Source organism: Chlamydotis macqueenii, chromosome Z (assembly GCF_036417535.1).
Source record: "Chlamydotis macqueenii isolate bChlMac1 chromosome Z, bChlMac1.mat, whole genome shotgun sequence".
NCBI lineage: Eukaryota > Metazoa > Chordata > Aves > Otidiformes > Otididae > Chlamydotis > Chlamydotis macqueenii.
Window position 1 is genome coordinate 48,882,164 of NC_141593.1, and position 27,881 is coordinate 48,910,044.

The 27,881-nt window shown below is 43.1% G+C and overlaps 1 protein-coding gene across 1 annotated transcript in view; it reads right to left on the reverse strand.

Annotated features, from left to right (window-relative positions):
- Window positions 1-27,881, reverse strand: part of TRABD2A (TraB domain containing 2A) — an 87,273-nt gene that overhangs the window by 16,527 nt on the left and 42,865 nt on the right. Inside the window, exons 3-5 of the mRNA XM_086770113.1 lie at window positions 19,201-19,376; window positions 17,714-17,717; window positions 16,881-17,055 (exon numbers count right to left, since the gene is read on the reverse strand). Of these exons, the coding sequence (XP_086626239.1) occupies window positions 16,881-17,055; window positions 17,714-17,717; window positions 19,201-19,376 (355 nt within the window). The remainder of the gene's footprint in view (window positions 1-16,880; window positions 17,056-17,713; window positions 17,718-19,200; window positions 19,377-27,881) is intronic.

Here is a 27,881-nt window from a genome sequence, read left to right on the forward strand (position 1 = left end):
TGCAATGAGTTATGTCTGTCTGTGAAAGGAAATTGCTGTGCTAATATTGTGCAAAAGAGAATAGACCAAATGAAAAGATATGTGTAAAACAGATGCATACAAATACAAACAGGCACGTGATATTAGACTGATCACAAGACGTGATCAGGAGCCGCTCAGGCTGGGTACATAAAATGATTAGGAGGTGTCAGTGTTTGCTATCCATGTGTGCTCCATGAGACAGAGGTAGTCTGGGGCACAGAGTACCTAGAGGCTCAACCTGACCTGGGTGCAAAATGAAAAAAAAGACAGAAGGTTGAGGGTTTTAGGTACAGGACCCCACCAGGAGCCTCTCTAGAGTCAGCACTTTTGCCTATTTTCTGGGAACTGTCATGGAAAGAATTTGGTGGTATGTGAGAGATCTGATCACCAAAAGCAACTGTAAGAAACATGAGAAAGACTGACTCTCTGAGCTTTAAGATCAAGCAATTATGCTACAAGGGAGACTTAGCCCAAAGTCACATGACAGGGAGTTAGGCCTCTTTCACCTGTTTGCTATTTTAGCCCAACACACTTGAATTCCCCCAAAAAGAAAAGCCCTGGGCCCTGTCCCATAAGAAAGTCTGCCCTTTTCTTTCTGTACACAGCCCTGCATTATCCTCACACCACTAGGTGAAAAGATGCCTCTGAGAGGTCAATTTACTCTACCGGGGGTGGGGAGCCATGAATCTCCGTACTTCTGTGTGCAAGCTGAAAGAGAAAGTAAGAAGCTGTTGTATGCACCAGGTCAGCCATGCACTCTACTGGAAAGTAAGAAAGACTCCAGCCTCTAATCTGTAGTGAATGCAGATGGTGTGCAGGGACTGCGACAGCCAATATGCTCAAACAACAGTGCTGTTTGACTAATGTGCACTTGCAGACCATTCCATGCACTCAGGCATGTGTTCAGCACTCCTGACCTTCCTCAGTAGCAATACCCAATCTTGCAGGACACAGGCTACTACTATTGCCATGAAATCCACGTCTCCTGCTTGCAGCTTTTACTGCCACTGCATGCAGAGGTGTTTTCATCTATGTAACCGTGCCATGACTGTGGGTTTCAGGAGAGGCTCCTGAACTCATATTTGAGCCATCGCAAGGCTGAAAATTTTCTGCATCTCGCGAAATGGAACCAGGAAATACTGCACAACAGAAGTTCTGTTTCTGTTCCTGAACTTTCATTTTTCATATAAAGCAAGATTATAAGACTGAAGAAAACTGAAATCCACAATTCCAAGCTGATACACAAATTTCCTTGACCTTCTCTCAGAGTCATGTAAAAGGAAACCCCTGAGCTCACATAATTCTTTGTCTGCTGTGTTTTCCTTAGTAGGAAGGTGGCACTTGCCATCTGCCCCAGAAACATGGGCTGACCTTATAATCTACAAATACCCGGAGACAATGAATCACTGGATGTACATGTAAAGAAACAAAAATCTTTGTTAGGAAACATGATCTGGACTGCTGATGTCCAAGAAGTGGCGGGAACAGCTACAGCATGTGATCATAAAAATACAAGCACAAAATGGCACAAATGGACATTATAAAGTAGGATGTTTATCTCTGACTGGGCTGGGAGTGCTCAGATGGGCTTCTGGTGCCAGAGACTCTATGGTCATTGAAACAAATATTTTCAAGATTGTTTTAGAGGTACAGATCTTACAATTATTTCATAAATGTACTGGAAATGCCCATAGCAATGATCATCTGCTATGGTTCTTCTTAGACAGCTTCCAAGAATTATATAGATTAATTCATATAACATGCCCCGGAAGGGTGAACAGAACACCTGTAGGTGACTAGATTGGAGTTACGGGCCTGTAAAAAAAAAGCATGACATGAAGCTGCTGACTATGCTACCCACTAACAAAAGAAAAAAAAAAAAAGAAAAACTTCAACAAATATTATCACTTAACTGTGAGGCACAAAGGACAGCTTATCCCTCTCTATATGCTTCTCATGGCAAGGTTGTTCTCCTACCATTTCAGTAATCAAAGTATCCTCCAATAGCAATCTGTGAGCCAATAAAGCCATGAGGGTTCAAGACTGCCAGTGCTCCTTCAAAGGATGCAAACACAAGCAAAGGAGAATTCCTGATGACCTGGAGAGCAGGGATATGCATGGCCCAAGTCAGTCCCACATGTATCCGCAATGAAGAGCTGAAAGTTCAGTATGTTGCAGATCCAGCCAATGACCTAGAGAATGCAGAGTATTGTCTTAAATAATTTCACTGGATGGAAACTAAGCCGCAAAACAGACATCCTACTCCTCCTATAGGTCCAGATCACATTCATCAGCCCATGAGGTGGCCAGAGTGATCCTTATTGACATTAGGTACCTGATGAAGCTAAAATGAGTTCCTGGAATACACAGCTCTTAGGACACAATGACTAAGAATACACAGAAAGTACTCATGTGGTACCCCCACTCACAGTGTCCCCACAGACAAGAACCCTTACAGAGGAAGTTTCTTCATCCCACTCCATAGTTTGTTTTTCCTTGAAAGGAGCTGAAGTGACTGAAACAGAAGCAAACCTGTGGGAAGAAAAGGATGCTCCACCCTATCCCCAAATCTCTAGTTAGTTTAAGCTTGTGGCACAAGGACAAGGGACAGCTCATGTTCTCTGAGTGACAGTCAAAGTCCATTTTTCACACCTATCAAAAAATGACCTCACTTTGCTCCCATACAGTACTAAGTGAGTGGAGAAAGATAACCCTAACCATGTTTTACTGGCAGAGCTTGACAAGCCATAGCAAGCACAGAGAGAGCTCTCAGCTTTGTGTAACCACGTTACCAGCAAACTTTGTTTGCAAAAGATCCATGCAAAATGGCAGGGGACTTCCTGCTCACTGCACCAGCAGTGGCAGACACTCCCAGCAGTTGAGCACCCTTGAAGAAACCTGTCCTTGGTGCTCAGAATCCAGGGACTAATTTTATGACATTGCTTCACGCATACACACAGTTATACTTCTTAAGTACATGTTGTGATGCAGAACATGGAGTCATTTTAACATATTTAGTAAAATTATGGACGGAAAAACGCTAGACAAAATATTTAATATGATCCAAACCCAAAGAAGGAAAGCAGGTGACAGGATCAACTAAGTTACAGATTAATTTCCTTTAGATGCATGCTTTCTGTACACACTGTTCAAGAGGAAGACACTGCTTTCCAGCATGAGTACAATGCAGTCAGGTGAGGTGAGTTCTTTACTTCACTTTACTTCTCTCAGAATCAGAGGGAGGAAGTCCTGTGCAGTTACACTAGATAATCCAAACAACGTATGGAAAACAGGGGTCATTGATAAAGTAACTGGGATTCCACTTAAGTTAAAACAGTTTCTCAAACAGAAAACATGTGACACTAAATCTAATAAAATCTTCTTGCTTCTCACAGTATTTTCAAGTCAGGAAAATCTCAGGTGCCATAACACAAATCAAAGAACCAAGAGCATGGTACTTTCACAAATTTAATGCTGCTGGGAGAAGGAAATGACAGAAACTGAATGGGATGAGGGGTATTGTAAGTCAACTTCAAGATTCCCTGAATTCACATGAAGTGTAGGAATATAAGGATATTGCATTACAATACTTCTGCATACATGTAGGTCAAATCCCCTGCAATCAGCCCTCCTCTGCCTTCCAGTCTTTGAGACTGCAGACTTCCAAGTGTATTCTTTCCTGAAATTATCTGTAATGTAAAATATTACTCCATAAACAATGAGGAGGTTTTACTCCACTGAGACCAAGACAAGTGTTTGTCTTCAAAAAAAACATTACTTCACTCAAATCTCTTTTTTAGTATAAAATCTTAGTGGATCACACTTCACTACTCTCAAACAAAAGGGGAAAATCTGCTGGGTACAACTGTGGAACAGTAGCATTCTCCATGCTCAAGAAAATATTTTCACTAGACATGAAGAGATTTAAAGAAAGTGTCTCAAACCTGCACTCACTCAGACGGAAAAAAAAAAAACGAAACCTTCAATTTCTTTAAAGAGTGATGTGCTTTGCTAAGTAACTCACCTATATGGAATTGCTAGGATTCATTTTCCTCATTTGTTTCTAAGAGAATCATGTAAATTTTAAATCCTACTCAAAATAGTTGATAACAAAAACATGGGAAAAATTACCTAATACTATGGATAAAAACCATATGAAGTTATAATTTGCGTAAGCCAAAATGAAGACATTTTTCTTGTGAAAAACAACAGGAAACTCCTATCTATCAGGTTCTGTCAAAAACTAGGTCTCTTAAATGTGTGACCTGAGTATCTTTTTGGTCCCAGGGATTCCCATTTTTACCTTTGGGCAAAGTCAAACCTTCTGATAACTACACAAATTGAAGCTAGAAAAGATTTCCATTTATTATACAGCCAAACTTACAGCAAAGTTAACACAAAGAAAAAGTTTACAACTCTGTATTGATTATTTTATATAAACTGAATTAAAAGAAACAGCTTCTGTTCAGACACTCTTAGCCACTGGGGCTCCACCTGCACTGGCATTTACTGAGAGTTTTCCACTGCTGAAGTCCTAGGCTTGTTAGCCAAGGAGACTCTCACGTAGGTGACTATGCTAGCAGCCAGCATTATACTACCAGTAAGGGAAGGAAATAACAGCACTATGTCTGAGCTGCGGTACTCACAGCCACCTCTGTTGCTGGACCTGCTCTCATTCCACACCACTGCTTCACTTCCAGAAAAAAAGGTATTAAGGACTTGAAATCCCACTAGCTTAAGACGCACATTACAAAATTAAAGTTTTCCTACTGTTGCCAAATAAACGTAGCAATGGGTAAACCCCAGCACAGCCAAGAAGCTGATGGTCACTAGACTGTCAGTACCTGAACAGAAACACCAAATAGTTGTTTAACCTGGCTGATTTTGACAGTTGCACTAATATGTTGGAACAGAGGTTTCTGCCTCTAATACAGAAATGCAAAGCTTTCCTCATTTCATGTGTCACAGATGTCAGAAGGAGTGCCCTTCATGTGAACCCTGGGGCTTTGGATGTGGGTCCTGCCTTCACACAACATTATCTGTCCCCTTTGGGGGTTGTTCTAATAAACCCTGTCATTAGTGTTCTGCAGATTCAAAGAGGCTACTAAGGAAAACAGTCTCAAAGCTGCTGGGTTGTGTCTGGCATTCTCAGATTACAGAGGTACACACTCACTTTCAGGGACTCAGCCTTTTCTCCCACTCAGAGCAGCTAAAATGATGCTGCATTCCAGAGACAGAAGCAGCAAGCAGGCAATCAGCAAGCCCTTTGTGCTTAGGGAGAAGTAACGTGGCCCCACAAGACTCATTTAATCTGTTTCATCATTCTGTTATCTTCCTGCCCTGCCACCTTTTTTGTCTCCTCCAGGATCCAGTTGCCAAGATTCAGCTTCCTGTGGATTTTTCATTAATTTCCTCATTACACATTTCAAATCCATTATATAAAGCACAGATAAATTTACATTCCCTGTGCACATCCACATCTCCAGTCTCAAATGTGCTGATGAGAGGTTAAAAGTTTCCATGCTGGGTTCTGAATTCCTGCTGAATTTCAAGGGCAAACTAGCCTTTGCTCATTTACCTGGGCAACTTTCATATTCCCATGGCAGGTTTTTGTTTCATTTTCTTTTATGGGTATAAACACCTACACAAGATAGACAGAGACATCCTGGGCTTAGCATTGTTAACTATTTTTACAAACACTGGAGACAGGTCCTTTCTCTAAACTGTTATTTTCCAGAGACAAGAAATATTGCTCCTCCTGCAAAATTACCCACATAAAAATGCCAGATGGAATAGTAAATTTCAAGAAGTAACAGCAAACAGCTTTACATGAAAACAAGACCATCTAACAGACTATTCAGGACAGAGAATCAGCACAATTCCAGTCTCCCCTGGAAATCTGGTTGTTTTTTTTTTTTGGTTTTGGTTGTTTGTTTGTTTGTTTGTTTTTTTTTTTTTCTTCTTTTGATGTACAGGGCAAGGGGAAAGGCATCAGACATGCCTGTGGATCAAATATACTTGGCACCTGAGACTGACACGTAACTGACCAGTTTCCCACATCCCAAGGATGGCCTCAAAACCTAGAGAAGCTGGACAAAGCCATCTGGTGGACTATGGCAGACTCTGGAGCAACCATAGGTGGTAGCATGTTCTCTCTTTTCCACGTCCAAGTGGCTAAGATGATAGGTTACACACTCATTTTCAACTCAAACAGGGTCAATTATGCTTCCCCAATGATGTCCAAATCCTTGTGCATGTTGTTGGATCACACATCAACCATCCAAGAGTTGATTTTAGTTTAGTGACTATCAGTTGACTCAGCTGCTGGGAGTAAGACAACTAAGATCCAGAGCTCTTAGCTGAATTGCTAATTCAGACATTGGTTCATCAGTCCGCTCATAACAATTATTCTTTCTGGGAGGTCTTATGATGGGGTAAGACCAGGAAAAAACTAGCCAGTTCCTGGAGGTTTGAACCCATAGAGTCTGAGTAATGCTAAACAAACACATTCATTATCTCCTTTAGTAATTAAAAGAAATGGTAGCTGAAGAAGTTTCCACCATCAGCTTTCTCTTCTTTGTGTTAATGGTAGCTTGACAACATCCACTATATTTTAAAGCTTCAGAATGATGCTTTTTTTTTTCCAGGAGCAGCAACGAAAGAAGAACTCTGACAGAATATTGAATTTGCCAGTGTTTACAAGATTAAGAGGACCACTTCTGAACTTGTCACATCCACTAGCATCTCTCAGTGAAGTCAGTCATTTCATCCACAGGCATCTTAGATCCCTCTATACTTCTTATTTATGAGCTGGCACTTCTGGAGTTTCTTAGCTGATCAAAGAGGCAGGAGAGACTGGAGGGAATTTGAACTTTACTTCTAGAAACTCTGGCTTCACCTGAGGCCATTCCTGTCATAATAAAGTCAGAATTTCATGCCACTAAGTATCCTTCCTCTTGCATTTAAGGAAAAAAAAAAAAAAAAAAGGCAACCTGCGAGCGACGGAGGAATGTACGACAAGGACTCAATATGAGTAATAAACGTAGTTCGATTTATTAGTCCCGTGTGCGCATATTTATATTGCTAAGATAAAATATGCCTACTAGTCATTGCATGATTGGCTTAAGCTCTAATGGTTATATTTGCATATCCCTCCTACCTGCAGTTAGCTAATCTGGAAAGTCCCATTAACCTGGAAAGTCCCGTACTTTTCATGTTTTCACTTTCTCAAAGTTGTTTACGATCTTCTTCAAGGTTGCTTCGTTTACTTTCTCACAGGAAGCTTCATTACTTTCTCACAGGCGGCCTCATTATTTTCTCACAGGTGGCTTCAGTGATGTCCTTGAGGCCTGCTGCTCACAAAGCATAACAATTCCATTCGGTTTGGATTGTTCACTAAGTGTCCCTGATACTCCAGGTATCCAACAAATCCCCCTTTTTGTTTTGAACAATCCAGACCCACTTATGCGCTAATAACAAAAAATCAATGGCTGCTAGATTCTGCAAAAATATCATGATGCATACTATCCATGTCTTCTAATAATCCTGATAACATGCAAGAGGTTAAATTCATTTGCTTTTGTGCCCAACAAGCTAATTTATTTAAGTTAGCTAAAGCTTTTTGCAGTTGCTGCCCAAGGAACAAATAAAGATAATGCTATCCACTCAGCTGTACCCAACTGGGTTAATTTACCATCACAATGGGGAGTCAATACTTTTAGCGATCTTCTTGCTCGAGTATGATTCCGTAATGTTCTCATAGATGGAGCAAACATTATCAATTTTCCAAAATAACATGGTCCTCCTATGGCCCTTTTTGGTACTCCTGACCTTATTTTACTACAATATCAACTAGGTTCATGTAGGCCTCTACTGAATCTCCCTTTTTTTTTCTTATGAGGCAGATTGTCTGTATTGAGTTGTCAATCATTTTTTGCAAGCATGGTATGTTATGCCTAGTATGATGCCTAGTATCACAATTCCAATTTTAACCAAGGACAGCAACCACTCAGTTATGCCACACACAAGCTTAATTAATAAAATTACTGATCACATGTTATACATATTCATGATTACGAAGCAAAGCTAAGTTTCACTACCTTCTAGTAATTTTCTACTATAATATTTTTCTACTATTATAGATATAACAACTCCAGTAACTTTCTTATCTACAAGGGCAATGACTAGTTTTCTGCAGGCCTCTGTTGAAACAAGCCATAAATTCTGCTAACAATGTTTTGGATCTTAAAGCTTCCCTTCTCATTCCATGGCTTTCTTCCTGAGAGCACGATTGCATTCCTCCCCCAAGGTCGGTGTGCTTTCACTGATACCATACTGACTCAGCGAAATACCACATCTCCCCCTTCTTTGTTTATGAGAAGAGTCTTGTTTCAATGCTTTATCTATTAAAGTCTGCACACACTTTAAGACACAGAATTATAGATCAAAATACATATATAAAAGGAATGAATAAGTATCCTACAGCTATTAGTAACAAGCTTATATCAAGTCACCAAAAGATTTCTGAATATATCAAAATCATCACTTTGTTGCTGTTTTTGTACTCCTTTTTGCAAGTTTTGAATACTTTTGTGAACAGATTCCGAATGATCAGACAGATTCATGCAGCAAAGCCCATCAAAATCCTGACAACCATGATTTTGTGCTAATAATAAAAAATCTACTACTGATCTATTCTGTTACTAACCCAACTATGCCAAAGACACCGCTGAGCAAGATGATGGTTATCAGCCGGGTCAGAGCAGAGAAGGGAGACAGGCACAGTACCTTCAGGGCATCCCCTGTTGTAAATAAAGTGTGCTCTGGGTCCGTCCTCTCCCCTCCGCTCCGAGCCACCTCTGTTTATACCCTCAGCAGATTCAGTGAAAGAGTACTGACTGGGTGTTACTGCATGCGTGGCCAGCGCATACAACAAGGCCTGACTAGACGTTGCTGCATGCGTGGCCAGCACATGCAACAAGGCCTGTCAAATATGTGCTCTGCAGGCTAACAGCGGTTCTGTTTTGTAAAGTAGCATAGTGTATAGAATCTACATCAGTTAACAGTGTTGATAGTGCCGATGCAGTAGTATTTATTTGCTTAGCAAGACAACAGTCCAATTTATTTAGCATAGTTAATGCCTAGGCACTTGCCACACCAGGTGTAAAGACTGAAGCAGCAATAATTTTACTTAGTTTCCAAAACTCTGTATTATCTTGGCAATCAGATTTAATGCTATGTATGCTTCGTTTAGGTCTTTTATGCTGTCTGGATTTTGATATGTGCTCGCATGATCACGTCATGCTGTGTCGTTGCAATGTATAGATCTTAAAGCATTTACAATCATTACCCCTCTAGAAACATTAGCTCTTGAATAGTTAAAAAAAAAAATAGACAGAAGTCCATCTTTACTGATCCCAAAAAGTTCCATCTTTTGTAGTTTTAGCACTCAGCACTCGTGGTTGCTGCTGTTTTACACAGAGTTGCTGTCCTACCGGTATCTGGCAGGTCAACCAAACATGTTCTGAAAGGCTTACCCGTAGATGATACAGACAGGGATCCACTTGTTTACTGCTCCTGTAAAGACATAAGCGTATCCCTTCCCCCATGTTACAAGAGGGAACGGTCCTTCCACTTATACAAAGCTCGACTCAGACAGGAGTATCTGTTAACCATGTCAGGGGCGGGAGGGTGGGGGTGCCTGGCGGCGGCCGTGGCCCCAGACATATAAGAGGAAAGAAAACTAAAACCTGAGGTTTAAGACAAGAATAGGGAGGGATCCTTAAAGCCACCGCTACAAGCAAAACAGACCATCTCTAAAACCAAAGCAGGATAAGGAAAAAGGGAACAAGACAACCTCCCCCCACCCCTCCCTCTTCCCAGGCTTAACACCATCTCCACCTCCCTCCTCTGCCTCCTGAGCAGGACAGGGTTGGGGGACGGGGCGGAGGGGGGAAGAGGGAATGGGGGTTACAGACGGTTAATCACGTACCGCTTTATTGATATCAACGATTTAACTGCTGCACCTACAGCAGCAGCCATGACTGTAGCCTTTTCTTGTTCTAACATTCGCTCGGCAGCTTCCAGCAGTTGCCCTGTACTAGATCCTTTTGGCAGCACACTAAGGGCTCTCTTAGTTTTTTTTCATTAGCATTATTAAAGGCAAGCATATCTAAGAACTTTGCTTTCATGTCATCATCCAGATCAGGGTGAGCCATAATTGCAGTGTGCAACCGATCAATAAATTTCCCATATGGTTCTGTGGGACCTTGCCTTATTGATGTAAAGGCAGGTCCGGACTTTTCATCATGCACCCTAGCAAGCGCTCCATAAGCCAAATCTTGGCCCAGCTGTAACACTTCGGTAGCAAATTGCGCTTGCCAATCAGATCGTGTGTAGGGTCCCGCTCCCATCAGCATTTGAGTTTGCACCCCGATCACCCTGTTGTCGAGGCGTTGCAGCTGCCCTATCACAAGCAGTCTGCCAGTACTGAAAGAACTGCAGCTGCTGCGACGGTAGCAAAAGCATCTGGACAATCATTCTAATATCATAAGGAGCTAACAACTGTGACAAAAAAAATATGCTGCAACACAGATTGAGCATATGATGATTTTAGCCCATACTGAGTAACTGCACTTTTAGCTTCCTTCAATATTTTCCAGTCTAATGCTTGCCACACTTTTCCCAGTATTATCAGTCACAACTGGAAATGCCATGGGAAAAGGCTGTCCTTCTATCATGGCATCTCGAATCACCCCTTTCCACCGCGCTGTTGGATTCGGATCCCTGGCCCCTCCCGCCGGCATCCCTTGCAAAGGTGCAAAAAGACTGATCTCACCCGATGCTCCGTTCAGAATGAATAGGTTGGACGCTGGCAGGTCTCGATGTGGCACAGGCGAAGGAGTTGACAAGTTTCCCAGCGACGCTTCTGGGCAAACCTCTAGGGCTTCCAGCCTTTTTAGTGTCTCTTGCAGCTGTGCGTCCTTCAAGCCAGATGAATGTTCATCCCCCTCTTCCTCATGCCGTGGTGGCGGGGAAGAAGGTTGTAATGGGGGATAAACCGGAGCTGTTGGCGCCGGCGAAAAGACTCGTGACTCTGAGCCTGCACTGGCGCAGTGTGGCGGGGTGCCTGGCGGTGGTACATCTGATGGTGGTGAAAAGCCTTTGGCAGTTTTTCCCTCTGGTGCTCGCATATCTATAGTTATAGGGGCTGTGGCTGCATTTCCTGGAGTCCTTGCTGGGGCTCGAACCCCCCCACCCTCAGCACGAGCCGGGGCGGCGGCAGGGCTCGTTAAACCCAAGAACAGCATGCTAGTAGCGGCGGTGAACCCGTCGGCTGGAGTTAAGGCCGCAAAAGCAGATGCAGCAACCGAATGCTCAGCTTTCATGCTTATCAATGTTTCGTTAATTAGCTTCCACATGGTGGAGAGTTTGCTCGCTTCCTTTGATCCCTTTTCTTTGCCCACTGCAGCAAAGCTTCTAGGACAGCTTAGTCATAACTCAGTCCTCTCATAGAGAGCATAATAATTCTAGGGCTACCTCCTTTTCCATTACTGCAGTTTCACAATTGGCGCTCCCTGATTAAGGCACCCCTTTTACTCCCTGATTAAGTAATCACAATTAGTGCTCCCTGATTAAGGCGCCCCTTTTACTCCCTGATTAAGTGATCACAATTAGTGCTAGCTGATTAAGGCACCCCTTTTATTCCCTGATTAAGTATTCACAATTGGTGCTAGCTGATTAAGGCACCCCTTTTATTCCCTGATTAAGTATTCACAATTGGTGCTCCCTGATTAAGGCACCCCCTTTTATTCCTTGATTAAGTGCTCACAATTGGTGCTCCCTGATTAAGGCACCCCTTTTTCCCTGATTAAGTACTCACAATTGGTGCTCCCTGATTAAGGCACCCCTTTTTTGCAGCTTGTCCTGTAGCCCTGGCAGACGGCAAACCCCTGTTTCAACGGTTCAGGCTCCGGATCGTCGCATCTGAAGGACAAATGCGTAGTCGATCTTGCCCCCCAGTCGCTGCTCCCGGTGCTTCTGTGCCTCCGCCGCTCCGATATCAGTGTCTTCTAGTAGGTCTCTGTTTGGGCACCATTTGCGAGCGACGGAGGAACGTACGACAAGGACTCAGTATGAGTAATAAATGTAGTTCGATTTATTAGTCCCGTGTGCGCATATTTATATTGCTAAGATAAAATATGCCTACTAGTCATTGCATGATTGGCTTAAGCTCTAATGGTTATATTTGCATATCCCTCCTACTTGCAGTTAGCTAATCTGGAAAGTCCCATTAACCTGGAAAGTCCCGTACTTTTCATGTTTTCACTTTCTCAAAGTTGTTTACGATCTTCTTCAAGGTTGCTTCGTTTACTTTCTCACAGGAAGCTTCATTACTTTCTCACAGGCGGCCTCATTATTTTCTCACAGGTGGCTTCAGTACTTTCTTACAGGTGGCTTCATTACTTTCTCACAAGCTGCTTCAGTGATGTCCTTGAGGCCTGCTGCTCACAAACATAACAATTCCATTCGGTCTGGATTGTTCACTAAGTGTCCCTGATACTCCAGGTATCCAACAGCAACCTACTTTTTTTTTTTCTCACTTATTTTTTAGCCCCTTCAACAGAAACCATAAGCAAGCTAAAGCAAACAAGCCATGCTCATCCTGGAATAAAAATGACTCAGCTCTGGGCTCCCGAGTTCAAAAGAGATGGGGACATACTGGAGAGAGTCCAGCAAAGGCTATAAATGTATAAATACCTCATAGGAGGGTGTAAAATAGATGGAACAGAACTTTTCTCAATGATGCTCCATGAAAGGACAAGAGGCAGTGAACAGAAATTTATACACAGGAAATCCCACTGAAACATTAAAAAAAAAAGCTGCTTTACTGTGAGAGTGGTTAAATGCTAGGATAGGTTGCCCAGAGAGGTTCTGGAGTCTCATCCTTGCAGATTCTCAGAACCTGACCACACTCAGTCCTAGGAAAACTGCTTAATATGATCCTGCTCTGAGCAGAAGGGTGGGTGAGATGATCTCCAGCAGTGCCAGTAAGACTGAACTATCCCATGATTCTGTGAAGGTTTAGCCAGTAGGCTGTACTGTACAAATGGTAAATGTAAGAGATGTACAAATAGAAAAACTCTCCACAGCACAAGAGGACAATGAAGCCCTTTCTATGTCCATAAGAATCTCTTAGACAAACCATAACCCTAGTGTTATCTAGCTGGCTGTCTGTGGAATCAACAGGCACCAGTTCATACTTTGGCTTAGTATTCAGATCCTGAATGCTCCACTTACAGTTCAGACAAATTAAACATGCATACAGAAGGAAGACTGCTTGTGAAAGATTGTAGCTGTCTTTGCTTCACAAGTTGTTCCACTGGCAACAGGAAGCAGGTCTGGCTTCTGACTCTAGTGCCGCCATACAAAAAGGCCTGTCTGCAATTAAGATAGAATCCTTACTGAACCTAGTGGAATGCCGCTGGCATTACCATCTCTCTCTTCACATACTTTCCTCTAATTTCCTCAAACAGACTGATTTCGTCTTGAAACTTCCCATGCTTGCACTTTGGCCAGAAGCAAAGCTTTCTGGATAGTTTCAGCAAAATCTGTCATTTCTTTCCTCTCCACTTTTGTGCAAGTTTAAATTACTTCTTGACAAAAATAGTTCCAGAAATGAGCTCTGACTGTGAAACATTTTCAACAGAATACAGGGGGAGTTTGACTGATCTGTTAAAACATAGCAGAAGCATAAAATATGCTGGAACTAATGATCAAATCTATTACAATCCAAATTACCACATGTCATTACATGTAGAAAAATCAACATTTATAGACATGCAGCTATAGTAAGACCTGGAAAGAGATATGAGCTTTTTTTTTCCCAATATATTACATATCGATAAACCAGGTAAGTCCACTTGGAATATAAAATAAATCATCCTTTTCTGATTTTCCCACATTTAAAAGAAAAATACAAAGAGTAGTTTAAATAACAGGAGGGGGTATTTATAATACTGCAGTCACCCACAGACCATGACCTTGTTTGGATATAATTGATGATAAAAGTGTTTTTTCAATGGTGTTTGGTTAATAGAAAAAATTGAACTTTCCTTTCAAAAAGCCTAGCCCTTTTAAAAATAAAAAGCACAGGGTGAAAAAATCTGGAAAGAAACAACTGAAAGTCTTCTCTCCCTTCTAACCTGGAGACTCTTTGATATCCTACTATCATTTTAACACAACTACTCAGGGATACTTTTTTCGCTGGTGGCCAGAAGAGGAAAAGCCACAATGCAGTGATCATTTAGTTCCATTCCTATAGCCTCTCTTTTTCTCCTCCTCTTCCACCTTCTGCTGCAGCTTATTCTAACCTGCCTTGTGCAAGCACTTTCCTGGAACTCTTTTCTAGTAATTAACAACAGTATAATACTCAAGCAATGCTCAAAACTGCACACAAGACACTTATTCATCTTCACTGCTTACTGGCATAAAAATAAATATTCCACATAATTATCTATCAAATACAGCAATCTGGATAAGCAAAAGGCTAAACTAGGTTGCTGGAAAACAATAAAAGCCTGCACTCATATTTGTAATGGGCACTCAGAAGACATCAGAACTGTGTAGATATTTATTTGTTTTCTGTATTATATCATCTGATGTGACTTATTGCATTTAGAAAATGAATATGTAACAAGAAAAAAAAAAAAAAAAAAAAAAGAAAGAAACCCCCATGCCATCAAACAAGGGAATAATGAGGAATTGTGCTGCTAAAAGTGGAGGCTGGCACTGTCCTTTGAGCAGAGCTATTTGGAAGAGCCAATGAGAACAGAGGCTGGACTGGTATAAAAGGCAGAGTGTAATTAGAGACAATTTCAAAGTCAATCTAGAGTCTCCAGAGAAAACAGGGAACCTGTCTGGATTCAAAAGTATGATGGAAAAGCATGAGAAGAGCACGCTTGGTGCTTGGAGATCAAACCATGTGCACATAACCCACACATCAGGAGTGTTCATATAGGCCCAAGGCTCCACACAGCACTGCAATATAGAAGTGCTAGGTGAATCTTAACTCTGCTCTACTGGAAGCGGCAATCAGGGGACCAAGAAGGGGGCAGCTGGGAGAAGGACAGCAAGAAGAAGGAGGAAAGGAAGAATACAGAAAGACTGGGAAGGGTTTTAGGACTGTTGTGAAGGTTGAGGACAAGAGACATACCTAAGGATCTCTGCTGCTCCTGCAGTTCTTCTGGGCAGAGCTACGCACAGTAATGACAATGAAGACAGTTTGGGGCAGAAGCATGGGAAGAGAAGGAAACTGATAGGAGGAGAGACAAATGACACAAAAGCATTTTAAAGACATGTGATCTGTCCAGTGCAGCTGTTGGGCAGGGCAGACTCAGATACCTCCATCCACATTTGTCTATTTGCATGGGCTGCTCATCGTTCAGTTGTGATCCAGTTACAGAAGCCCCAACATCTGTGGCTAGCTCCTGACAGAAGACTAGCTACCTGCAATTGACACAACTGGCATGCTGGTCAGGAACATTAGTCCAGTGGGGACAAGTGTGATCAGAACAACACCAGCAGTGGAATACAGCAAAGCCCTGATCTTAGCTTACAGGCAGACATGGCCAAAATCTCCATAACCTGTGCCTGCTTCACTGTCTTTCATGACAGGAAGTTGCATAAAGCAGTGATACTGCAGAAAGACAACACATTACAATCTTCATGCATGCCTGAACAGATGTTATCAGCCACCTTTCATTACCTCCCTGCACTCACACACAGGACCCGTGTTATGGTAAGTTTCTAACCACAACTCCCCACTGCAAGTGAGGAGATTCTCACAGACTATGAATACCAGTGCTTTTAGAGTATTTAAGTAAATATTTCCCTTGCCTTATCTAGATCTCCCATCCTCACTAAAACAGCAGCCACTGAGACCAGAAAACATCACATGGATCCTGACACCAGTTTCAGTTCTCCCCCTTTTCCAAGGCCTGGATGGTTCATGGTGGAGGGGATGCGATACTTCTCTGGGAATTAGCACCTGTGTTTTCAAACACTGATATTCACTTCTTTCCTTCCCTGGAGCTTGAACAAAGGATGGGAGTCATGCCAAACCAATCCTGTTTACACTCTCTTCAGTCTGAAGGTGCATGTTAACCTCACTGAGTTGGACATGCTGCTGGATGTGTCTAGGGATTCCTGCTGGCTGCTAGGAGGCAGAAAATGGAGTAAATTGTCCCCATGTGGGCCCAATGCTCTACACCAAAAAAAGGGCCAACAAAATTTCCTTGTAGTTATGGAAGGGCAATGAAAGAGGGAAGGAGCTCCAGCAGGAAGTAAAAGATGAGCGTGCCTTGCCTCTCCTCTTGCACTTACTGAGCCCCTTATATTCAAACAGTTTCACATGTTATTCTTTTGGATGTGGTCTTGAAAGGTTTATGCAAGCACTGGTGTAACCTCTGACTTGCTACCTTTCATCTCACCTTCCTATTTCTCCTGCTTTTCTGCTGTGGTTGGCCAGAGCATAAACACGTATGTCTAAGAGCTGTTCCTTTTGTGTATGCACTGTAGTTGGTTCAGTATCTTTGACTACACATATAAAAAATAAGTCTGTAACTAATAAATATTGCAATTGATGCATACACTGCGAGCTTTCTGCATACTGAAGAAAAACACTCTCCTACACTGAAGAAATTTTCCTACTAGGGTATGACTATCAGGGCAAAGCCCTGCTCTGTGTCCAACGTGGTAAAAGTACTGACCCTTTTTTAAACTAAGGCAAGCATTTGTAAAAACCTTCTAACAGACATGGGAAGAATGTGTTCAGGTTGAAGGGCACCTCCATCACATACCAGCTCCAAATGCAAAGAAGAAACTCTTGTCTGGGTACTCGTCCAGCAGGTCCTTCACCCTCCTGCCCATTCGCTCATTTCGCTTGTAGATGAGCTCCTGACGGAAGTAGTTGTCTATCTCTTGGGCAGTAACGCGTTCATGGGCTGGAAGTGTAGCATTAATGAAATTTGGGACCTAAGGTAGAAAAAAACCAAAAAAGTCTTCATGAAAGGGACATTTGTTTCACAGGCAGGCAGCCATTATGCACAGGCATTTTGCTTCATCACTGAATGTGGCAATCACCTTGTTCCCTAAGGCACATCCAGTAGGACAAAATCCAAAGAAAGCTAAAAAATGACTCAGCAAACTTCTAATAAAGCATAGTGCTTCATGTCTCTCAACACATCATTTCATAAGCTAGCTAGCTGAATTTGTTTGTTTTTTTTTTTAATGCAAAGTCAAAAAATGCTCTCCGGTTGCTACACTGTAGATCCCAGATCCTGATTGCTTGGCTGAAGAAAGTTTGCCCATGGCTATCTTTAGCTCTATGTCTCTTCCTTAAATTGCTATAGCTATGACATAACTATAATGATAATTACACTTTTCTAAGAGAGTTTAAGTGGTATCAGACCTCTTAGGCTGTCAAAGAATAACTGTGCAATTTAAACTAGTTAGCAAAACATCCCCAAACTTTCCAAAAGAAAGAGGGCCAGATTTTGTCAAGAAATAAAGTATTACCACCTCCAGTTCCCTTGTCCTGGAAGCATCTTTTAAAATACTTGTCTCCTCACCTGCTGCCCCCAGGACAGCTGTGGCTGCACTCTACCCTGAGCTCTTGCTACTGGAAAGAAACATGGGTCTGCAGTTGCAGTCATCCCGACTTCTTGGGCATTGCAGCTACAGGAACTGCTAAAGAAAGGGCCTGCAAACGGAGGTTTCTGCGTAGCAGAGCCACTGAGCCAGGGGCCTTCCCTTGCAAGGCTGCAACTCTGGAGCCACTCAGAAACTATCACTGACTGTTTCCAAAGGGTTCTTAGCCCACAGTGGGTCATCTACTGGGCAAGCACCGGGTTAAATACAATTTACAGAGAAGTTCTGCTTAAAAACCAAGCTGATAGTGTTGCAGGCTATTACTACTCAGCTCTGCTGTGAGGGAGAGTGCCCTGTGGTGGAGCCCCTTGTGTAAGTAAAGCACATTTGCTCCCTCAGAGGAATGCATGTCTCGGCAAGAGCTGTTCTCTCCAAGGACCTCAAGGCAATGGCAGTGTATGCCATCTGTAACATCTCAGCAGAATAGTGATGCATCATCTGTAGGCTCTTACAGTGCTAGCCTGCTTGGAGAAGCCCTTTGAAATCTATGAATGAAGTGCACTGTGTAAGAGCTAAGCAGTGTTAATAACCAGGTTGCCTGTACCTGCAGGCTGAAGGGTGTGCAGGACAGGAAGGTAACAACACGCACAGAAAGCTCAGTGCCAGAAAAGCAAGGGTTAGTATGACAGTATTTTCAGCTGTGCAGCACTGTATATATCATAATGCCATAGGAAAAGCTATTTAGCAGGGAAAGGCCAGGTGCCAACACCTACTTTTCAGCACTGTGAGGCTAGAGCCTATGTTTTCACTGTTGTGTACACATCACCAGGCAGTACCCTCAGGGACAAGAATAGAGAGGCCTGATGTCTCAGTCTGAGGTCAGCTAATCTAACAGCCCAAACAGCCCAAATTGGCCCCTGCTGAGCATTTTCTTGTGGTTTAAAGATCAGAGCATTGCATTCCATTGTGCTGCTTAGGAAACCATCTCCATAAACCAAGTCTGTGAGGCCTCTCAGAAGGTTTTCTTTTCCTTAACATTCAGTCTAAATCTATCTTTTTGTTGTTTCACTCCATTTCTCTTCTTTAGGCCTTGCCCACAGTACACAACCATACTGAAAGGGGACATTAAAAAGCTTGCAACTTGCCTAGCCTTACTCAAGCGTCCAAGTCACAAGTGCATTTCTCTGCCACTATTTGCACAAAAAAGCCTGCTGCTGTTCTCTGTTGGCACTAAGTTCGCTCATACCTAAGACAGTGTAACTCCACAGGATCCTTAAGAAAATTAACTCATAGTGCTTTGACACTAAAGCAAACACGGCATTTGCCCAAAAGGGAAAGCCAGGTGCACCTTCGCTGCTTGAGTGTAGAGATACAGGGGTGAGGTGGTGCAGACTCCTGGGTAAGGAGGCGCAGAAAAATGGATGCGCCAGGGAGGCAGCAACGTGGCCTTGGCCCTCACCTGCAAAGAGCCTGCCTGAGGAGAGACGAGTGTGAGTGAGACAGGGGTCAGCACTGCGGGGACATGTGCATAGTACAAGGGCTGTGGTGGCATGACTCACTTGAGAAGTGTCATGGTTGAAGATGATGGAGCTGAGGTCTCCACAGTTGTAATGCTTGATAAGGTCTTCTGTCGTATAGGGGATCTGGAAACTGCCTGCTCGGAGGCTTTCCTGCTGCAAGAGAGTGTGATTCAAAGCAAAGACCACCTGAAGGAGGGGGAGAAGGAGGAAAAGACAGTTCCTGGTGAGTTCTCATCTTGCCTGTTGAGCACTGTTGAGAAGGTCACAGACACACAGCAGCCCACCAAGGGCTCTCTGAAATGGCTCCCTCTCCAAGTGTGCCATGTATCGCCAACCCATGCCTCTTCCAAGTCCACAGATACTCACACCTCAGATCCCACGAGCCTGCTGAGAACTGATTCACCACATGTAACTCCAAGAGGTTTTGCCCATGAGAAGATTAATACAGAAGATACAAAGGGACAGAGTGAAATGACAGTTTGCCTGATCACCATAAAGGCTTGGGCCTGATAGGCTCCCATTCCCACAGCTCCTCAGCCACCTACCTAAATTAAGCATGGCTCCTTGCCATGCTTGTTTGCCCCTTCTTCCTCATTCATAAGGAACATCCGTGCTGTTGTTTCCTGCTTCGTGTCTCCTCCTCCCACACATCTTGTTTATTTCAGGTGGGAATGGCTCTGCAGAGCAGGCCAGGGAAGGATGGTGACTGCTGGGGGACAACAGGTGAAGCCTGAAGGCAGCAGTCCCGCACTCTGCCCTGGCTGACTGCCCCTGTAGGCATGGGGACTGCTGCTGCCCGCAATCCCTCCTCCTCCTTGGCATTCACCTGGGAATGCAAACACTTCCATTCCCTTCGCCTCAAGCTGAACCAGCGTGACTGCTCCTACCCCAGGTAGTCTCTCCCTTGATGGGAAAGGGAGAAAATCAGCGGAGAAGAACACTCCTACAGGTGTTGCTGCTTCCCCACCTCCAGCACAGCATGGCTGTCCCAGGGCAGCAGCCTCAGGACCTGACCCAGAGAGAGCTGCTGCTCCAACTGCCTCCTGCCTGGGGCAATGCACACCTCGAAAGGATGATAGCCACTCAAAAGGCACAAGAGAGCAGTTTGGAGCAACACTTGACAGGGGTCACTGGAGCCAAAGAGAAGATGCAACACCTCTGCATCTCTCCCTCAGGCAGGCAGACACCAAGCCTCAGAAAGGCAGGGAGCCAAGAAAGGACTTTGGGGCAGAAACTCCCCTGGCTGAGCAAGGGATGTCAGTGGGCACACTGGTGGAGTGCGGAGCTGGTCACTCACCTGCGCAGACAGCAGCTCTCCATCAGCACGCGTCAAGTAAAATACTGCCATCTCTCCTGAACATAGTGCTTACTCAAGCTATCGCTGGTTTGCACCCCAAGACTAGACAATGGTAACACACCTCCCTACTACCTACTAGCTTTTTTTTTATTATTTCTAAAGGAAGTAAGGTGAGAGATATTGCTGAAGTCTTGAAACACATTTCAAAAGTTACTCTTGGGAGAGTTATTTTCCAGACTCTGGTGATTCTCTGCAGCATGATGAAGGCTCTGTGTAATTGCCTCCTCCTGGATATTTGTCTCAAACGCTATCAAAATCACTCTGGACCTGGAGGTATTCACCAACACCATGAAATTCTCACATGAGTAAGCATACTGTTAATGTACCAAGATTATATGAACTAAACCTTGCGATTACAGGATGGGGCAGATGTAGGAACGAATAGGTGCAGTTTGCTCTCCCTCACCACAGCAATCAATCTCCTACAGAAAGGTGTAGGTCCTATCAAACTTGAAATCATGTTGTTCTCACTGCAGCTAGAACTGCCCATCTGTATCCAAACCACTGTGTATTTAACTGAATATGAAGGCACATAACTTAGCATTAGTTCTGTAAGAGTGTTCGCAAACAGCAGTATTCCCTCCCATCTCATGTTTTCAGAAAGGGCAAGAATTCACTTTGTTGGTACAAACCACACCTGATTAAAACAATACCTGCAGGTACAGACTCAGGAAAGTTACATCAAACTAACCAGTGGCCATCTTGCAAAGGACTTCTGTTTAATCTTTAAGTAAATTAAACAAAAAACAAAATGAAAACATTTTACATCAGAAAAAAAGTTTGCATGCAGGCTGGGGTTTATTGCCCTCCAAAGCCATCGTTTTTCATTTGTTTGGCTTCACTGCCCACACAGAGCAGCCCTAATGGATGTTAATGACCAGATAAGATTCACTGAGAGACAAGCCAAATCCATACCGAAAAAGTGGGGTTTCTCCAGCCAGGGCTGCTAGGTCATGCCAGGAAAATCTCATATGCATAATCAGTGCAGCCAAAAGCACTTCCTTGGGAATGGCTTTTTTTGCAAGTTATCTGACTATCATAGCAGCATTTGCTTGGACAATTTACCATTAAAGCAATATGGCCCTTTCTAGACTCTGTAGCCTCTGAAACAATAAGCAGACAGTTCCTGTCCACAAAGCAGAAATAAAACCTGTGACAATCTCCTGAGGCAGTCAGGTAGCTCTGCCTCAAGGTACAGTAAGCACATCAAAGAGGTTTTGCAGTCTTTACTGCTTGATTTTCATCTGAATACAAACCAGTGGAAGGTAACCAACTTCTGTGGAGAAAACACCAGCCTGGTGGGTGAGATGTGAGAACAAAGCACACGTTCTCACCACTGTACTCCCCAGCATGCACTCCTGCTTGTCACTTGCTCTGCATGCTACTCTCTGCTCCACGTGTATCTCTTGCCTTCTCTCTCACAGTGAGTGTGTTTCAGGTGAAACAGATTCACTCTCTCCTCCAGAGAGACCTGGCCTATGTACTGTAGCAGCCAGGTCAAGCCACACAGGCATCTTCCTTCCTTGTGCCCACCCACTGGCCATAAGAAATTAGCACACAGTAAACTTCAAAGAGCTAAATAAATCTGTCTCAAGAGCACGATTTAAAACTGCAATGACTGCCTGCAGTTATGGAAGATTACTGCACACTTTTACACAGGAATAGAAGCAACTCAGTCCCGCTCCCCTCATATTTCTAAACTTACTGCTGGCATGGCACAAAGCTGCCTCAGTGAGGCAGCTTTGGCAGCTCTCTGGTCTTTGCTAAGAATACATCTTTCTGGTGTGGAGGTGGGAGAAATGACACTGGACATGAGAAGAAATCTCAGGATGCCAGCAGCTGAAGGGCTTGCCTGCTCAGCTGGGGAAGGACAAAAGATCTTTCACAATGAGGTGGTTCATGTCTCACCTGAAAGAACAAAGTGTCCGAGCTCACTGCCCAAGACTCCTACACCCCATCCTGACTACAAAGCATCCAGTAGGCTGTCATGGACCCCACAGCCTGGTTGGTGGGTTTGCATGGCACTGCATGGGCTGTTTTTCTTCAGCACAGAGGACTAGAGAGGGCTGTTCCCTGCCAGGTCAGACTTCCCCAAAAGCAATGTCTTTCCCCATTTGGATCTGCATTCTGCCACCATGCATAGCACCTGAGAGAGAAATCACACAAGAACCACCTGAAGCCCACCCAGAGATGGAACTTCTACCTTGGTGTTGTGAGGGACAGAGGTGGTCTCTACTCCTTTGATGACAGCAGCAGCAGCCCAAGTCCCTCTGCACCATTCTCAACCACAGCCCAAGCACCGGGAGCAAGAAAAGTCAAGAAAAAACAAGTGGACAGAAATCAAAAGAGCATCAATGTCCTTGATAGCTAGCCCTCTCTAATGAATTATGGTAACTCGTGTCATCAGGCTGTGCACAGCTGCAGGGCAGGAGATGCTATAGCCAAAAATACTGTCCACATCAGCCGGTCTGAACAGAATGGTGTCTGCTAGAGGGAGATCATGGCACACCTATTGAACAACTACACACGATTATGATTTGGTGTCAGTGTGCACGTAGAGCCTCTCAAAAGTATGTGATTGCTTCTCTCCATTTCTCTATCACTCGTATCTTCTATGGGAGAAGTTTAATTCCCCAGCAGAAAGAGAAGGGATGTAGGGGTGAAGAGAGAGGAGCTGTCTGCAGTACCAGGTGTTGGTTAAAGCTGTGCCCTGGTGAGAAGGTTATCTTCAGTAAACAGTAATGGATAAACACTGTCAGGATCTCAAGAGAAGGAAGATTCCTGAACCTACTGTTCTTAAAGGATCTAATTTGCTGAGGTGGGTCTTGCTCAGAGGTTGATAACTCTTATCTGTCATTATTTCTCAAAGAAAACATTAGACTAGGTGCAAAGTGATGCTTGAAGAAGATGACAGCCATTGAATTCTGTGGATCGGATCCACTCTTGTTTACCAGATATGAAAAGCTGAAGCAAGTTGACAGAGCATGAGAAGCAGTGACCAGACCAGCAGTTGATCTGCAACTGTTATATTTGCTGGGCACCAATACAGCTTACCTTCAGAGCTTCCTTATACAATCCTGCAGTTCTTTCATTTCTAATAAATCCAAGGAGTTAAGAAGAAATGTTGAAGAGGAATTTTCACTTTTGCTTAGAAATTAAAATCAAGAATGAGTTGAGTTCCTTCAACAAGCAGTACAGAAAGTATGCATCTGTCTTCCAGGTAGCTTTTGCATTGCACTGTGTTTTACTAATTCAAAAATCTTTCTTGTGTTGGAATCCACAGAAATCACTCCACATTCATCCTCCTTGCAAAACTATTCTTCCTGACTTCACACCTCCCCCCTAGCAACTCTACCCTACTCTGCTCCATTAAGTGTATTCATACTAGCATCAAAGCACCTCCTGAAAAGATGTATTTGGAGAGTAAAAGTAACAAGTTTATTAGAAAGGGATTTTTTTGCTCCCATATCCCATCTCCACTGTGATCTGTGTCTTCCCCTAACTTTCTCCCTTTTTGTACTGTGGAAAAAATCGATTAAGCTCTCTGGTATACATATTGCTGTAAGCCTCATTCTCCTCCTGGAGATTTCTTCAGTTGTCAGGAGACAGTTGTCCCCTTTGCTAGTATTGTTGGAGTGGCCTGCCAGGCTAAGGGGGTGGAGAAAAGAGGGTTAGAGCCCAGCAGATGCCTTTTTTTGTCAAAGACAAAAGACCCCCTGCCATCGTCTCCACTTTTCAGCACTTTCATCCACACTGGATCAAAGTGCTATTCTGCATATGAAAGGAGCTTGGTATTATGTGCCTCAAATTAGCCTATTGCCATCCCACTAGCCTCCCAGTCATGCCAACAAAAGTGCTCACATATGTTCCATCATTTGCCTCATCTTCTGTTTTCTTTTTCTCTCCACTCTTGGTTTCTGAGGGCCATACAGCCCCTTGAATTATAGTCTAGGGGAGCATCTTCCTTGCTCTGGGATCGCCCAGACGGACAATTTGCTTTTAATTGTCTTAAGGAATCATGGGCTACTTTTGGGCTCTTCCCAGTGACTACCTGCATCCATTATGGCTTCCATTCAGCCTCTTCAGCCAATTCTTTCCCTCTTCTTTCTCCTTATCAAAAGCACGTTTCTCTCCTTGCTCTTCACCTGGAGGAGACCACTGCTTCTCTGGGCCAGTGAACACTACTGCCCCAAATCAAAGTGAGCTTCAAATCAAAGGCATCATGGCTGTGAAAGTCAATAATCCTCCTTTGTCATGGTAATGGTCCAGCAGGCCAAGTGCTGAGAAGAAAGCAAGATTCCTCACTCCAATGTGATACAGCTCCTTAGATGTCTGGTGCCCATGCCCCAGCTGCCCTCGAGGCAGAAAGTTGGGACTGGCCTTCTCAGAGCCTGGAAACCCAAACCCACCTGCCCTGAGAAGCCCTGCAAACACCAGCCTGCTCATACAAGCAGAAGTCTGATTTCGGCAGGGGCTGAAATAGAGGAGGATACCAATAGGAGACTTAATCTACCATCTGCACCCTTCAAAGGAGCCTAAGTCACTTTCAAGGCTGTTCCACCAGGTGAGATGCTCCCTGTGGCCCCTGCAAGCAAGCTTTTGTAAAGAAGAGAGAAAAAGGAAGCAACTTCCCAAATCTGGACCACTTTTGTGAGAAAGATTGGATTTAGGAGACTAGAAGAGATAGGTTATCTGAGGGACTCACCCAGAGGACAAGAGACAAACAGTACAACAAGTTACTGAAACAAAAGGAAATGGGAACAATTCTAGGTTACCTATGAGCTAAGTTTCCCATGGACTTGTTTTTATTTATGGCTTTTGTTCTCAAAAGCCAGCATGGCAAGCAGAGGGAGCACCTCTTCTCTAGCACGATCATCCAATGCAACCAACACACTGGTTGCCTCAAATCAAGCACACAGATGCTGGCAGAGGTAATGGCGGTGAAGAAGTGGGTCTGCTGACAACAAACTCACCGGGGCACATCTAGTCCTAGATTCTTGCAGTGTGTCTTTCCACAACTGAACAAAAAGATGCTCTGAAGGTTTTGATTGTTATCCGACCCTTCTCTAACTATGAGCTATAAAAAAAAGGACATCCAATAATTTATCATGCACTTTTGAAGTAGTGAATGACTTTCTCAAACTCCTTTTAATGCAGGAGGATGGTAGATAATGTTGAGTCAGAGGAACACTGCCGCAAGAAGTGCAACTCATTTACTTGTAACAGACTCCATTAGTTACATAGCCTTTTGTCTGAGCAATTTACATTTATCTACAGTTTTTTATGTTTCCACAGCAGGAGAAATAAACACCCTAGTATGTGCTGAATGGGAAATAAGACCAGCAGTGGAACATATTGTTCCCATTTCACAGGTCAGCTTGCAGTTCACGTAGGGACACCTCCACGACCTTGCTGGGGCTTGCTCCCATCTTTCTATAGGGTTAGTAGTGTGGCTATGAACCTGCTGCTGCACCTCATCCCTGAGAGCTCTCCATCACTGGGGTTCCTCCTCGTGCTGCAGGAATGCCTCAAGCTTTCATGAAGTTCATCCTTGTGCAGAAAATCTTCACTCTGTCCTGGAAAGGAACTGGTGATGCATATTTGCATGTTACCAGAGAAGAATTAAACTTTTTTTTTTTTTAATTACATCTTTGTTAAGGATTTTGCAAACATTAGCAAAGTTTGTTTTTAAAACCTTCACAAACCAAACCTTCATCAGGTACATTTTTACCTCATCAAACAGAACTAGGGACTAGCCCTTTGTACAATTTTCAGGTTTCTACAGTCCTGAACCAAAGCTCAAAGCAAAAAACCCAGACTTTCAACACATCACATTTAGAACTCCTGCATGTCTCCTACTCAGCATTTCTTCAGTTGGCAATGTCCAGCTTGTTTTGGATTAGCATTGCCACTTAGCTCCTCAAAGCAGGTCAAGATCAGACTTGGGAACAATATGAAAAAGAATTACTAGTAATCCAGATTTCTCTTAGGGTATGCCCACTTTCCAATTTATAGGACTGTCTAATCAGTATGCTAGCAGAAAGAGTTTCTTTCTTCTGCATAATTATTTATTTCACAAGACACTTAACACAGCCATCTCAAAATAGTATTAAAAGAATAACAGAACTGCAAAGGGAAAAATCTGAATCTAGAGTTTATTGGGCTGAGACTGGCTACAGTTTTAAAATTCAATATCTGCTATTAATGTTTTGTTTGTTTGGTTTGATTTTTTTTTTAATTCTACTAAAATAGGAGTTGCTTTAATCTACTTCCTCTTCCTTCTTTTCCACTGTATACTCTTAAATTTAGGGGAAGCAAAACTAAAATACTGAGGTTAACAAAGCAAGCTTCTTTCTAATTTATTTTTTCTTTTTTACTTTTAAGCAACTTTACAGGGAAATTCCCTTAGAAAGGAAACTATTTGGCTTTCCAAACTGTAGAAATGATGTAAAAAAAAAGGAGAAATTATGAAAACATCAGTGTCTGCCACTGTAAGGACTAAGCTAGTAACAAAGCCAAACCCAACCTATCTCCACAGCTTCAAGGGCAACATTTAGCAGTACTTTTTATCTTCCTAAAATGCAATAAATGAAACTAAACAAACTTGTTATTGATGACCTGGGATTTGGCCTCCAGTTTTCTTTCACTCAACCTCAGATGCTCTTTGGAGTGCTGCTAAACGAAATAAAAAGTCTTACGGGTCCCCTCCCGCCTGTATTGATTATTTTTTCACTTGTCCTCTCTAGAACAGGCCATGTATAGCTTAGGACTAAACCTGACAGCAGTTTGGAAGACTGCTAGAAGTAGCATGTCTTAGAAATGCAGAATACTCAAGTTTGAAACAACTCTCGCCAGTTCTTGCGCATCTTTTTTGGTGGAATGGAATAATTCAGAAAATAATCTTTTAATTGCCTTGAGTGCTTCCCCCTCTTTCTGTAAAACTGATGTACATTACTTGCATAATTCATGTAAGCATGAACAAACCAAGACTAAAAATTCAATAAACAATCTAGCCTTGCAATGTGATGAACAAGCTCAGACAGTTATTGTATGCTTTCTGGTAACCATGCAATGAGATACTTCAGGTTTTCTTGAAGTTCTGCCAGCATGGCAAGCATGTTCCATATAAAACACTCAGCACTGATAAAACATTTTTCCACTCAACAGAACAATTAGGCCAGAACTCTGTTCTGTTCAAACAGAACAACTTTGAATCAGTGTTTATGTCAAAAGCAACTCAGAGCATCTTTAAGAGAAGCTCCTGGCTTCCAAATGGAGCACAGTAGAGCGAGACGACCTTTTCAAGGTACAGGGGTGAAAGGGAGAGTTTATAT